Source organism: Schistocerca americana, chromosome 5 (assembly GCF_021461395.2).
Source record: "Schistocerca americana isolate TAMUIC-IGC-003095 chromosome 5, iqSchAmer2.1, whole genome shotgun sequence".
NCBI classification, from domain to species: Eukaryota; Metazoa; Arthropoda; class Insecta; order Orthoptera; family Acrididae; genus Schistocerca; species Schistocerca americana.
The window spans coordinates 588,411,242-588,426,939 of NC_060123.1; the positions used below are offsets into that span (position 1 = coordinate 588,411,242).

A 15,698-nucleotide genomic window follows, 5' to 3' on the forward strand; every position below is an offset into this window, starting at 1 on the left:
TTGGCTTTTCCATAACCGGAGCATAGTATTGGTGTAAAGTGCCGTTGTCCTGGCTCTCACATTAACCAGATCGAGGCCACCATCCCGCTTCGGTAAGGTGAGAGCTTCATACTGGACTTTGAAGATGTGTCCAGAACAAATGAAATAGCCGAATGCCGCCTGTAACCTGGCCGCCAATGTCGCAGTGATGGGCAGAATCTGCGCTATATGGGGTATCCGAGCTGCCAGATGGGTATTGACGAAGGTGACTCTCTGGCACATATTCAGCGGGCGTAGTATGTGATTTTGTATGTTGGCCCGGATGCGTTGCAGCAGCGCCCGAAAATTGATCGCCGAGGTGCGGCGAATGTCTCGCGTGTACACCAATCCGAGACAACGAATGGTGTCCACCAGTTGAAATGGAACTACGCTGTCTGCGGGAAGGCCGCGGCCGATCTTCATGGCGCATGATTTTGCCACGTTCATAGCGCTCCCTGCCCCTGCACTGTAACGGGTAATCCACTGCATCGCAGCTTGTACTTCAGCCGCTGAACGTACGACGAGGGCCAAGTCGTCCGCGTAAGCTCGGCAGCGGAACATATGATCCCGGAGTGGAATACCTGTCAAACGTCGCCGTAATCCGCAAATGAGTGGTTCCATCGCAATGGCATAAAGTACCGTCGACAAAGGGCAACCCTGCCGTACTGAGCGTTCAATCCGTATAGGTTCTGTAAGTCAGCCGTTGACGAGAAGTCTGGACGTTGCTCCACGAAGGAGCCGCATAATCACTTGCGTGAACGTCGGGGGAATTGCCATTCGGTCCATCACTGCGTTGAGGAATGCATGATTGACGCGGTCAAACGCTTGTTTGAAGTCGATGGAGATTAAAGCGCCTGGCAGTCGCGAGTGTGTTGCCACAGCGATCACATCTCGATATTCACTGAGGGCCGTCTGTATATTACGATCGCCGCCTAAGGATGTTTGTTCGTGGGAAACAATGTCCCGTAAGACATGTTTGAGTCGCACTGCCAGAAGGCGTGTGAAAATCTTGAAGTCCGAATTGAGTAACGTGATTGGCCGATAACTGTCGAGTCGCGTTCCTCCTGCGGGTTTCGGGACTGGTACAAGTAAGCCTTCCATGAACATTGCTGGCGGGTTCGCCGCGCCGGACAAAAGTTCCCAGTACATGTCCCTCCATCGTGGCATCATCAAATCTTGGAAGGTTCTGTAAAATTCGAGAGGTAAACCATCCGGGCCGGGAGATCGATTCAGAGACCCCTTGGCCACAGCGCCTTGGACGTCGTCGGTGGTCACTTCAGCAGTCAGGAGGGTTGCAGCTGCTGCGTTTAGAGTACCAAGTGTCTCATGGGCAACCTCAGCAATGGGCTCTGCACCGGCAGGTACTTCTTGATAGAAAAGTCTATAGTGCGTTGTGAATGCATCTGCAATGGTAGCTTGCGAAGTCAGCCGTCGTCCATCAGGTAAGTCTAAAGTTGCCATTAAAGCCTGTCGGCGTCGACGAACATTTTGAACAATATGATGCATAGAAGGTTCTTCACCATTAATTCTGTCTTGGCTGCGGGCTCGTACAATGGCTCCCTCTAGACGGCATCTGGTCAAGGATAAAATCTTTGCCTTGATGCGTTGAGCTTCTTTGAGGCGATCCGGGGATGGAGGATGATCCATGAGTTCACGTAGAGCGCTATAGTAGAAATCAGTTGTATGGTGATTCCACCTGGCTTTGGCTCTGCCATAGTGTGTCAATGTGCGTCGGATGGCCGGTTTGGCGCACAGCAACCACCACTGCAGTGTGGTCTCGTAACGCATAATGCGGTGAACACAGGTGTGCCACGTGTCGGTGACCTGTTGTCGACATTCAGGGTCCCGTAGTAGCGCGACATTGAGTTTCCAAGGTCCTGCACTGCGCCATATAGATTGTCGACGTAGGTTCATGGTACAGATATAGATGTCATGATCCGACGTCCAACGTTCCGCGTCGAGGAGAACTGATTTTAGAGCGTGAGAGATGTATATTCTATCAAGTCGGCTGGCGGAGTGGCTCGTGATGTGTGTATACCCCGGGCGGTCGCCGTGTACCACTCGCCAAGTGTCGAGGAGACGAAGGCGGCGGACGAGGAAGCGAAGTTCGGGACATGTGGTGAAATGGGGGTATTGGTCTGTGCGCTCGAAAACACAGTTGAAATCTCCACCTACGGTGAGATGATCGTATCGACCGAGGAATAAAGGCGTGATATCTTCTGCGTAGAACTGGGAGCGATCCCTCCGTTTATCAGTGCCCGATGGGGCGTAGAGATTTATGATTTTGAGTCCGTCAACTGTTATGGCCACCCCTCGCGCTGTTGGGAGGTATGCGACATCGGAAACTGCAATTCCTTCTCGGAGGAGGATGGCTGCGCCTGTGTGTTCCATAGCTGCAGGGGCGGCGTACGTCTCATATCCATAACACCCAGTCCAAGTTGCTGTCCTCAGTTCTTGTAACAGGGCGACGTCGATGTCCGCTGCTCGTAGCGTGTCACGGAGCAGTTGAAGTTTAGCGTGGGAGCTGATATTATTAGTATTGATAGTAGCTATTCGGTACGCCTGATGGGAGATCCGTGCTGCTGATAGGGTCGTAGCTGGTGAAGATTGTTGTGGTGGATGCTGGAAGTCCATAGAAGTCGCAGGATTCGCCGTAGAAACTTCCCCCATTTTAGTTTTGGTCTAACGGAGAAACAGATCTCATTTCCGCATCAGATGGAGGTGGGAAATCCGTGTCATCCGCCCATGAAAGGTGTCCGACAGGTTTGACATCGGCGAGAGGTGGCAGCGCTGGCCGAGTCGGCTCAATGGCGTCGGTGATAACAGGCGTACTATGTTCCATGGTTTCTGGGCGCGGGGCTTGCGCACGATCTCTGTTGGACGGTTCACCGTCTTGTGGATGACGCGTCTCCGTGGCAGAGGAGAAAGTGTTATCGTGTTCTCCGTCGGAGTGATGTGGCATCTCTTCGTCCTGCGGAGGGGGCTCAATGGTCGAGTCTGATGTCTTGCGGCGTTTTTTTCGTCGTTTGGGCGACTTCTGCTTTCGGCAATGAGTTTCGGTGTCTGAGGAAGGAAGAGATTCACGTCGTTCCGGTACAAAAGCCGCGGGTGCTATGATGCGGTCTTCATTCTCCAGAACACTCTCATTGGTAACCTTGTGATCTTCTAGCGTGGGTGTGTCCGGCTGTTGGACATGTTCACGGGCGGCATCGCCGGTGTCAAGGTGCTGGGACGCCTCCGGGTGTATCGGACCAGAGAGACGTTCATGAACGGCGCCTTGTGAGGGCTGGACGTGCAGTGTCGCCGCATAGGTGACTGGAAGGGTGGTCGTGGTTCTGTCGGTGTTCGTATCGTCGGGCCTTAGTTGTGTGATGCGGCGTTGCAGGCATTCATTACGGACGTGGCCTTCTTTACCACAACCGGAACATGTTCGAGGTTGTCCGTCGTAAATGACCACCGCACGGCAGCCGCCGATAGAAATGTACGATGGAACGTGCCGTTTGAGATCGATTCGGACTTGTCTCACACCATTAAGCACCGGATACGTCGTAAACTGTGCCCATGTCTCGGCTACGTGGCTCTGGACTTTTCCGAACGGGCTTAGCGCCGCGATGACTTCATCTTCAGTCACCTCGAAAGGCAGTTCGAATACACGGATCGTCCGAAGGCCAAGTCCTGCACGGTCGACATCCACAGGCCCGACGTTTCCGTCGGAGTGCCGAAATTTTAGTCCATGTCGCGTCCTGTGAATGATCTCGTTGCAGGCAGCGTCGGAAGTCATCTTAACATAAACGACGCTGCTATTGATCGATAGGTGTATGCCGATGAGTTCGTCACGCGGGATCTTCACGTCTTCGCATAGGAAGCGTTCGACGGCCAGTGCTTTGGGTCGTGCGTATTCGTTTGAGAAGGTGAACTTAAGAGTGTTCTTCCTGTAAGAGTTGGCCATTACAGCTTGTTCGACTGAGAAGCGCTGTGACGAGGAAGTAAACAAAACACTCCGCGCGCGCAGCGGCGTGGACGGCCGAGCGTGGTGCGCACTGCAGCCCTGCCGAACGCAGACTAGCGATGCGATAATAAATTTGCAGTAGCACAGCTGATAAACACTCGAAATTATTTTTGATTGTGTGAGAAAAAGTCTTCAAAACAGTCTTATTTTGACAGCTTCATCTGAAGCTCTATTTAAGTTTCATCCTGTGTGATAATTGCCATGCATAGAACGCTTGATTTCTACTGTATTGTACTTATCGACACTCAGGGATCTTTCTAGGTCGATGATAGTGTTGTGGAGAACTAATACATTTCACAGTACCATCAGCAAATTCTGGTGAAGTTTCTGTTGGCTTCCAAAATATACCTCACTTAGAACTCGATATTTGAAAATCAAATTCAGTTAATCGCCATGGTATGGAAAAGTGGTTGTTGAAATATTCTTTCCGTGGTTAATATTTGATAAAATGCCTTGACAGAAACTGCCTAGTCTCCGATGAAAACAAAAGGCCAACAACTGATGTTTCTCATAGTGGTGAGTCTGGCAGTATATTAAGCTCACTTCTTGCATCAAGCGATTTACGAGTATACTAGAAGAATGAAATCTACCACTTTTGCTTTCCTTCCGGTATGCCCAAACACTGATTCCAATGAATTTCCCGTGATGATCTGCACCTGCTTGTGGTAAGATTGTATTAATATACCAGAATGAGATTTTTCACTCTGCAGCGGAGTGTGCGCTGATATGAAACTTCCGGGCAGATTAAAACTGTGTGCCCGACCGAGACTCGAACTCGAGACCTCTGTCTTTCGCGGGCAAGTGCTCTACCAACTGAGCTACCGAAGCACGACTCACACTCGGCACTCACAGTTTTAATCTGCCAGGAAGTTTCATATCAGCGCACACTCCGCTGCAGAGTGAAAATCTCATTCTGGAAACATCCCCCAGGCTGTGGCTAAGCCATGTCTTCGCATATCCTTTCTTTCAGGAGTGCTAGTTCTGCAAGGTTCGCAGGAGAGCTTCTGTAAAGTTTGGAATGTAGGAGACGAGGTACTGGCAGAAGTAAAGCTGTGAGTACCGGGCCTGAGTCGTGCTTCGGTAGCTCAGTTGGTAAGTCGGCTCTCAGCCGTGGCAGTGTGCGGACGGCCCCGCGCGCCGGCCAGTGCTCCGCTGCAGGCGTTGTTTACTTCCGCGTCGTAGCTTCCAGGCTTGCGTCCGTCCACCGTGAACAACATGTCGAGCGCTTACCGCCGTGCGACCCTTAAAGTTTCCTTCCCAGCTGAACATGCGCGACCTCGTGCACATGAAGTTGAAACGTTCATACGTGAAGAAGTTCGTTTAGATCCTAACCACGTTATCGGAATCCATTTTTCGATCACGAGTAGTGTCGTTCATATTAAAATGACAAACACCGAGGTGTGTGAAGATGTTATTCGCCGCCATGCCAATGGACTTAAGTTCAAATACTCTGATGGTCACGTCGGAGCTGTAACACTTGAACTCGCAGAGTACGGTCAACGCACGATTAGGGTGTTTGAACTACCTTTTGAAGTGCCGAAGGACGAAGTTGTCTCTGCATTACAACCATACGGTAACGTCATCGGTTACGTAGAGGAAAAATGGCAAACCTTCACGACCTACCATGTCCTTAATGGTGTGCGTCAGGTCAAAATTGAACTGAAAAAGCATATACCATCATACCTGACCATTGGCGGGGTGCGAGCCATTGTCATGTACGACGGCCAACCCCGAACATGTGCGGGTTGTGGACAAGAAGGCCACGTCAGATCCGCCTGCATGCGACGCCGCCTGATCCAGACGCCGGTCGGCGAGGAAGCGTCCCCAGCGGTGATGACTCAGATCCCTGTCACATACGCCAAGGTTGCCCAGGAAGGTAGCACCTCTACACAGAGTCTTCCTGCTCCGTTGACGTCGTCTGATCAGGTAGATGCAACCGCTCCTGAGATTCCTTCTGAGGTGCCCCAGACGCCAGATCCTAACCTGCCGAATCATCGCAGCACTGTGACTGAAAATGCTACTGAGATGGACGTTGATCCGGGAGTGGTACCTACTTCTGCTTTCCTTCAGACTGGTCCGGAGTCAGACGAAAGCCACCCGCCATCGGACTCTGAACGACTTGTTCGAAAACAAGGGTCGACACGAAAGAGAAAGAAACGTAGCCGTACACCCCCTGATGAATCCATTCTACGGATGGATACCGGGGATGCAGACCCGAAGATGGACGACAAACCGATCTCTGATGACCGAAAGGCTGATGCGACAGACCCGCCACAGGCGACCACTGGCAACGAACACCCCTCATTACTGACGCCGTCGCCCCCACAGGTCGACGTTGAAGAGAGCCTATCCGATGAGACAAAAACTACGTCTCTTCTCCACGCGGATGCCGTGCACAGCCGATGCCCTACCGCAGCATCAGTCTCCTGGGCAGACGACGTGGAGATCGAAGGGACTGGGGTGGATGCTGCTGATGATGGGGCACCCCCATCAGTTGCGCCCGCGCCCGCAAACTCTCCACAATAGCAGCCTCTTCAGCGGACCGGCAAGATCGACGACCTCTCGCTCCTGAAGAAGAAGCCCCGCCTGTGCCTGTGGGACTCCAACACCAGCATTATCGTGTCGCAACGATTAACCTCGCGACCATTCGTGCGCCCCACAAATTAGCGCTGCTCCGCGATATGATTTATGATGCGGACATAGATATTGCGCTTTTTCAGGAAGTGCATGTCGCCGATTTTTCACCACCACATGGCTTCACGGTGCATCTTTCTCCCGCTTCGGACACCGGTAGTGGTGTTGCCATCATCTTACGCGAAGGTCTTCCTGCCGAAGATGTCCTATACCTTCCCAGCGGCAGAGGTATGGCCCTTACTCTCTTTAGTGTACGCATCATCAATATTTATGCGCCGTCGGGCTCCAGCTACCGTCGTGAACGCAATGCCTTCTTCGCGAATGAAGTCACACCCCTTTTTATGGGACCACACGATGACTGGATCATGGGTGGAGACTTCAACTGCACTCAGCGACCTCAGGATCAATTGCCGCGTCACTCACCATGCGCAGCTCTGGAAACAGTCGTCACGCGGCTACAATTTGTCGACACGTGGAGACATGTTCACGGTGATCTTTTGGGCTTTACGTACCACACTGCGCACTCCTCTAGCCGACTGGATTGCATCTACATCTCGCGATCCCTAATTCAACACACTCGACAGGCTGAAATCTGGCCTGTTGCTTTCTCAGACCATGAGGCTTACTTCTGTGATGTTGTTCTCACAAGACAGGCAGTATGGCACGGACGTGGTTTATGGAAACTGAACACGGCACTTCTTAATTCACCTGACTGTCGACTTCTAATAGAAGACACTTGGATCACATGTAATAGACGCCGACCCACGTATCCGTCTACCATATCCTGGTGGATCCAGTGTGCAAAACCTGCTCTTCGAAAAACTTTAATCCGGTATGGCAAAGATGTTGTCGCCTGGAGGAAGAGCACTATGGACTTTTACTACAGGATCCTACGAGAATGCTCCACGATGCCAGCCTCCCCTGATCGCCATACAAGGATGAACCAAGCTAAGGCCCAAATCTCCAATCTCATGCGACGGCATTTGGAAGGGGCGATAGTACGATCTCGTACTGCTGATCGCATGCCTCATGAACATCCGTCGATGTACCATATCATCCAAGAACGACAAAATCGACGCCGAAAATTGATTCACGTCCTAACGGATCAAGAAGGGCGTCGCTACGTAACCCAATCTGCCATAGGGAATGTGCTTCACGCCCACTACCGGCAGCTCTACGCCGCAGTTCCACATTCCCCAGAGTTGATCGAGGAAGTCTCACAGCTCAACTTCGGTGGTATCCCAGGAGATGCGGCGATTGAATTGATGTCGGAGGTGACTGATGAGGAAGTCCGCGATGCGATCCGGGCAGGAACCATCAATCGCTCCCCGGGCCCCGACGGTCTTCCCCTCGAATTTTATCGCACCTTCCGTGATTTGTTAGAGTCCACCTTCACCTCCATCTGTCGGGAACTGATGTCTCCGGAAGTACCTGTGCCGGACGCTTTCATGGAAGGAATTGTTATTCCTGTACATAAACCGCACGGTGGCAACAATATCAGTGATTATCGGCCCCTCACCCTCCTTAACAGTGATATGAAAATCTTCACTCGCCTTTTGGCAGCACGACTTAAAAACGTTGCCCGATATGTTGTGTCGCCAGACCAAGCCTCTTTGGGAGGCGACAACAATATTCGCACGGCTTTATGCCGCTACAGGGATATGATCGCCGTTACCCAGGCACAACGCCTCTCTGGGGCACTTGCGTCTTTGGACTTCAGTCAAGCTTTTGATAGGGTTGACCATTCTTTCCTTACGGCCGTTCTCCACCATATGGGTTTCCCGGTCGCCGTTATCACGGTAGTGATGCGCCTTCTACGGGGTGCCTCATCCAGGATTATGTACAATGGCAGACTCACTCCACCGATAATAATAGGTCGATCCGTACGTCAAGGTTGCCCTCTATCAGCAATTTTGTACGCCTTTTCCTTGGAATCCTTGCTATGTGGACTAAGACAACGTTTGGTAGGGTTGTCCATAGATCGCTTCCGATTCTGTTGCACGGCCTATGCTGACGATGTCGTCATCTGTTTACGTAATGCCGACGAAGTTCGAGCTGTTTTGACGTGGGTAGCGACTTATGGTGAGGCGTCGGGTAGCTCTTTAAACGTACGTAAGTCACAAGTTATGTTCATTGGCACGGGACTTCCCGTGGAGTGCGTTACACCTCTCACCACCGTTGATACCATTCGTTGTTTGGGAATAGATTTTTCATCTGATCTCCGGCGTTCAGCCACCATCAACTGCCGACGCCTCCTTTTAATGATCAGAGCAGGTCTTATGGACCATCGCCTTCGATCCCTAGATATTCTCCAACGAGCTCGATATGTCAATACATATATCGCATCCCGAGTTCCCCATGTAGCGCAAGTTCTACCTTTCCCGCTTACTGTGGCACGTCGCATGTTGGCAGCGATGGCATCTTTCGTCAGCTCTGGGATGTTGTTCAAAGTTAACTATGCGACCCTTACTCTTCCCTGTGAACGAGGTGGAATAGGTCTGTTTCACGTGCCGGATAGAGCTCGCGCCCTATTTGTCAGCTCCCAGATGACGGTATGGACACGTTGCCCAACGAGCCTCACTGGTCTCCTCCTGTCGGCATACTCGCCGGTCTCACTGTCAGCCCCAGTGATGATCTCGGATGTTCCGGCCCAGTTCCATTATATACGGTACTTCTTTCTGGAACTCAGTTATCTACGCCTCACCTTACCAAGACAGCTTTTACTCAAGACAAAGGCAGTATACAATGTCCTCCAATTAGGTCGTCCACCCAACCCGATTGAACTAAAGTTCCCACAGGTTGACTGGCGTCATGTATGGCGCGCGGTGTTCGCCTGTTACCTTGACACGAATGTTCAATCTGTCTGGTACATAACTGTCAATGGTAAGCAAATCAACCAATTTCGCCTTCATCGTATCCACCTCGCCCAATCACCTCTATGCTCCACGTGTGGAGTGCCAGACAATGATGAACATCGGTTTGTTTGCGGACCGGCGGCGGAGGTTTGGCACTTGGTTCGACGTATTGTGGCTTTTCTAACGCGGGACAGTCCGGATCGGATTACTCCCCTTTCATTATTATTTCCGGAACGTGACTATTTTCCTCGGACAAAGACCAATGCTGTGAATTGGATTCGTGGACATGCCATTCACTACTTATTTGGACAAACTGTAGACTCTGTACTCGATTTTTGGACATACCTCAATGACCGTCATTATGTCGTTGTCCGTCACCCAAAATACAGACAATTTTTCTCGAACTTCCTTGGGAGTGCTTTCCACGAGCCGCCTTGCAGCTGGAATGTGTTAAGCCAAGAGAGGAGAAGGTTTCCTGTTTGAACCAATGAACATTTCTGAACAATTGAACGGAACACATCAATTTCGAGAAGACGTGACTCAACATATTACCAGCGGGGCGCAGAAGGCCTCTGATCAATTACACAAAAAAAATAAATAAATAAATAAATAAATAAATAAAATAAAATAAAATAAAATAAATAAATGAATATAAAACAAAAAAATATTAAAATAAACTTCAGAAAAAGGTAGATTTTGTTTTGTTTGTAAGGATAGCCCTAACCTTGATTTCCCATATTTCCCCTGGTATATAGGCAGCTCTCTGGGGTAGGTTTAGTCAGGAGCCAACGCCTGAAGTGGACCAGATTATTTTTTTTTTTTTTGTTATAGGATGAAAAGTGGCGGTGGCACTTGTTTTTTTAGTTCCATTTAAAAAAAAAAGGGGTAGCGTAATAAAAAAAAATTTAAAAAAAGAAAAAAAAAGAAAAAAAAGGGAGGGTAGCGTCTAAAAAAATATAAAAAAAAGTTGGTAGAGCACTTGCCCGCGAAAGGCAAAGGTCCCGAGTTCGAGTCTCGGTCGGGCACACAGTTTTAATCTGCCAGGAAGTTTTGTATGAATATGTTAATAACTATAGAATATTGTACCAAATTTTTCTGAGCATTTTACACAAATGTGTTTTCTGTTAACATCACTGACTGCATTTGAAAAGTTCTGTATATCATATAAATTATCTACAGTATTTAGAAAATTATTTACAGGAAGCACCGCCACATGGCAAGTCCACAACACTCTGGTAGTGAACTACACAATTATTACAATGATTGTGAATCCTATTGTGAACGAAAAATTTTCGTTTCACCAGCTATTGAAGATCCTTAAAAATATATTATTCCATTGACAAAATCTGTAGTTGCTTTATTTTATCGCACTAGATAAGAAAATTACACACAGTAACTATGACTCTCCTATTTGTGTGCCATCATTTCCATCATTTGCCAAATTTTTGTTTCGATATTTCAAACTATTTATGAGATACAAAGGCGTTCTGAATATTTCATTCTCGCTTTGTCATCTGGGAACGCGAGCAGAATGGACTGTTCTATATACAATCCATTTTCTCGAGAACGGAGTGAGTTATATATCACATCCCAAGTTTAAATAATAGTTTAATATGTTAACTACATTTCGTATGCAGCAGCAGATGACCTAATAAACACCAAACACAAATTCATAGCGACTTCTAGTTTTCATTGTGAACTATTCCACTTTCTTGCAGTAGCTTAAGTAATTTTGAAATATCACCAAAACTATGATGAAGTTTCATATCAGCACACACTTCACTGAAGAGTGAAAATTTCATTCTGTAAATATGACTTCATTTATTTCTCTGTATAAACTTGTTGCTATATCTTTGGTGTCAGCAGGTGGCTTAGTAAGCTCCTGAAGTATCTTCTGAACCCAAGGGCTGGCTCAGGCTGCCGTAGTACGCTGCATCAGTCACGTGCTCAAGCTGGTGACTTCTAGAAAGCAGGTGTGGAAGACGCGCGCCACCACACACTCTGTGTAGAGATGGCAGTGGCCACGACCCGTGTGTGTTGCATCTCACACACCGTTCTGGAAGTATTCTGTCCCTTTCACGTCATCCCCTTGATGTCCGATCAGAAGGACTCTGTTGTGAGGTCGCATCGAACGCAACCTGACAGTTAATGGTGTGGCGCTCTCTCAGCAATTTCTGTCCGATTTTCAGCTGTTGTCATTCGGCTATTCGTCAGAATCAGTTTAAAAGTTCTACTCTTCGTTTGCTTCTCCTGTACAGACGTCTGCCTACTCTTCTTCCATACATGGTGGATGTTGCTGGATCTTCCCATGGTACTAAACATCCGTAAATGTCCAGCTACGAGTCTGTAGAAAGCAGTATAGGCGACGTACAGTACCACTCAAGACTGCAAAAGTATGTTTAATTCTTTCTTGGTCCAATTAGTGAATTGCCGCAGGACTTTCCCCTATCTGTTTTGTGTTGTTCTCTCCATGAATTGTCTTGAGGCAGTTCTCATAGCATATTGAATTCGTTTAGAGATGCACATACTCCACGTGTGTGGCTAATCTATTCCAGAATGCCCTTGCAGTGCATTTATTGACGAACGCAGAATCCATTTCGCAGTTAAACACTTTGATATGGTTTATCTCAAGAAGTCACTGAAAATTTAGAGCATGGTGTTGACAGAGATCAGATTAGGATTGCATTCTAACACAGACTGAAGTGTTTGACGCATAACAGAAATATCTAGTACAGATTGTATAACTTCGTAATGATTAGTACATTGTCGGCAATATCCTTTCTTCCAGTACTGCTAGTTCTGCAACGTCTGCAGAAGAGCTTCTATGAATTTTGGAAGGTGGGGGACGAGGTACTGGCGGAATCGAAGCTGTGAGGGCAGGTCGTAAGGTGCTTGGATAGCTCAGATGGTAGAGCACTTGCCCTCGAAAGGCAAAGATCCTGAATTCGAGTCTCGTTCTGGCATACAGTTTTAATCTACTAGCAAGTTTCTAATAATATTTTTTTTTGCGTCTGTTGAGACCACGCAGGTTCCTCAGACTTCATCCTGACAAAACATTAGCGGTTTCGAGTCTGGGAGTGGATGACCCCCACAGTACCAAACGACATACTGCGCTAGTTAAGGCCAGATACCACTCTGCAGTTCAAAACCCAAAATCTGGTTTAAGGGCCAAGCAAACCAAGCCGCCGGTCGGGGCGCTACGCTGGTAGGAAAGGCAGAGGTATCACAATTATAAGATTGGTACGCAGAATGTGTCACAATTTAATAGTGCCCACTTCAGGTGCCAAGCTGAGATGGGCGCACAAGTGCAAGATTTGCATAGAGTGCATATCACAATTAGAAGCGAAGATTGATATGGGAGAAAGCGTACAAGGGAAAAGGGAGGAAGGGGGGTTGCCAAATGATAAGTCGCTTGTGTGGAAAAATGGTCTAGAACTGGCCATGGATCCTTGACTGACCTACCTGGTCCCCTAATTCGTCACTCATACTGCATGTCTGGTCTTCCATTCAACTGCTCTTCCAAGTCCTTTGCTTTCTCTGACAGAATGACAATGTCATTGGCGAACCTTAAATTTTTAATTTCTTCTCCACGGATTTTAATACCTACTCCGAATTTTTCTTTTGTTTCCTTTACTGCTTGCTCAATATACAGATTGAATAACATCGGGGAGAGGCTACAACCCTGTCTCACTCCCTTCCCAACCACTGCTTCTCTTCCATGTCCCTCGACTCTTATAACTGCCATCTGGTTTCTGTACAAATTGTAAATAGCCTTTTGCTCCCTGTATTTTACCCCTGCCACCTTCACAATTTGAAATAGGGTATTCCAGTCAACATTGTCAAAAGCTTTCTCTGAGTCTACAAATGCTAGAAACGGAGGTTAAGCTTTTCTTAATCTAGCTTCTAAGATAAGCCGTATGGTCAGTATTGCTTCACATGTTCCAACATCAACAAAAGCAAAACGAGGATAATGGAATGTAGTCGAGTTAAGTCGGGTGATGCTGAGGGAATTAGATTAGGAAATGAGACACTTCAAGTAGTAAAGGAGTTTTGCTATTTGGGGAGCAAAATAACTGATGATGGTCGAAGAAGAGAGGGTATCAAATGTAGACTGGCAATGGCAAGGAAAGCGTTTCTGAAGAAGAGAAATTTGTTAACATCGAGTATAGATTTAAGTGTCAGGAAGTCGTTTCTGAAAGTATTTGTATGGAGTGTAGCCATGTATGGAAGTGAAACATGGACGATAAGTAGTTTGGACAAGAAGAGAATAGAACCTTTCGAAATGTGGTGCTACAGAAAAATGCTGATGATTAGATGGGTAGATCATGTAACTAATGAGGAGGTATTGAATATAGTTGGGGAGAAGAGGAGTTTGTGGCACAACTTGACTAGAAGAAGGGATCGGTTGGTAGGACACATTCTGACGCATCAAGGGATCACCAGTTTAGTACTGGAGGGCAGCGTGGAGGGTAAAAATCGTAGAGGGAGACCAAGAGATGAATACACTAAGCAGGTTCAGAAGGATGTAGGCTGCAGTACGTGCTGCGAGATGAAGCAGCTTGATACTTGAGTGCATTCATCCCCATGAGGGTCACGCCTCACACTGATTCTGACGATGGGCAGCAGTTCTGAATGAAATGGACGTTTAATCATTTAATACTCTTCATGCGATGAGTTTGACAAATATCGAACAGAGAGCACTTAACTGTTCAGTCAGTGCATAATGAATGGAACCGGTACGGGTCGCAGCCATTCTGGTGATTACCTTAGTAAAGTCGGCAGTTTAGGATGTATGGAGGAGATGATTATGGTGAGGATGTCCAGCACACCCTGCGAGAAGATGCGCCGCCCCCACTGGCGGAACTCGTTCTCCGGGTCCCGCTGGCAGTTGACTTGTACCCCGAAGGCGACGGAGGCGATGACGTCGGTGGTGTAGCGGGCGCTCAGCTCCCGCATCTCCAGCGCCTCCCCGCGCGTCGCCGCACCCTCCAGCACCTCCGCCATCTCGCGGCCGCAGTCCGCTATCGTCTGCGAAGACATAGGTGGACATCTTAGCTGACATCGACTTATGTGCCTCTGGCCGTCGGCAGAAATTTCTCCACGAAAAGTTGCCATTTTTCATACCACTGAATCGCTGCATTTGAAGATGAACTGTGCTCCAGTCACTAAATTTGACGAAATGTACACAAAACGTACTGTATACTAAACTGTTGTCGGTCATCAGTTCAATATATTTTTGAAGGTAGGTTACTTTTTTCCGCAAAGCCTGTTTCACCAGGAGGCCTACACAGGGTCAACAAGAACTCCACCAACCCTTATTCAGGGATACCTTCTGAGTATTTTGGTGTAAGGAACCATCATCTCCAGTGGGTTGTTACAGGGCTACTGCAATTCGCTTGGTTTCTCGTCCGGATTACTTTGAAGACATGTTGCATGGAAAATAACGCACAACAGTGCAAATGTCGAGGGCATGCACTGTGTTGTGTACATAGTTCTGCATAGTCAGTGTGTACACAACTTTCCCACTAGAGCGCGCCCCGCTAAGCACAACAGCGCAGGCGCAGCGCTCGTCCGTCTCCACAGTACGAGGTACGAGATGGCGCTGCCTTAGAGAAGGACCGAATTCTGCTTCCGCCGATCCGCGTATTAATATGTAACGTAGAACCTTTTCTCATCACGGATCACACTCGCGCAGTGATACCTGAACGCACGAGGTATTATAACGAGTGTACAGACCTCCGATCAGTCAGTCTGCATTTATCTGCATCAGTCTGCATTTATCTGCACCAGTCTGCATTTATCTGCACCAGTCTGCATTCATCTGTACCAGTCTATAGTCAAGTTTCAGCCTGCGCCTAATAAGATTACCACATTCCTGTACAGAGTCATGAAGATAAATGTATAGACACTTTGTCAAGTATCAGAGATATATGAGAATAAGATTAACATACCAAGACCAAAGGAACTTCAGATTGTCAATTGTAAACAGCATCCAGAATCAAGTTACGTAATGTCTATGCTTTTTATTATTTTAATAAATGTGTGTAAAATTAATCAAGTTCTGTTTAAAGTTGGTCACTGTCAATCTGCTACTCTAAGCGTGCAAGTGGCATCTCTATCGTCTGACCTAACGGTAGAAGATAAACACGCCACGATAAGACCACGAGACTTATAGCTGACAC

The 15,698-nt window shown here is 48.1% G+C and overlaps 1 protein-coding gene across 1 annotated transcript in view; it reads right to left on the reverse strand.

Moving 5' to 3' along the window:
• The window catches only part of LOC124616067 (probable cytochrome P450 6a14), a 57,891-nt gene that overhangs the window by 19,884 nt on the left and 22,309 nt on the right, over positions 1-15,698 (reverse strand). Inside the window, exon 4 of the mRNA XM_047144302.1 lies at positions 14,282-14,544. Within this exon, the coding sequence (XP_047000258.1) occupies positions 14,282-14,544 (263 nt within the window). The remainder of the gene's footprint in view (positions 1-14,281; positions 14,545-15,698) is intronic.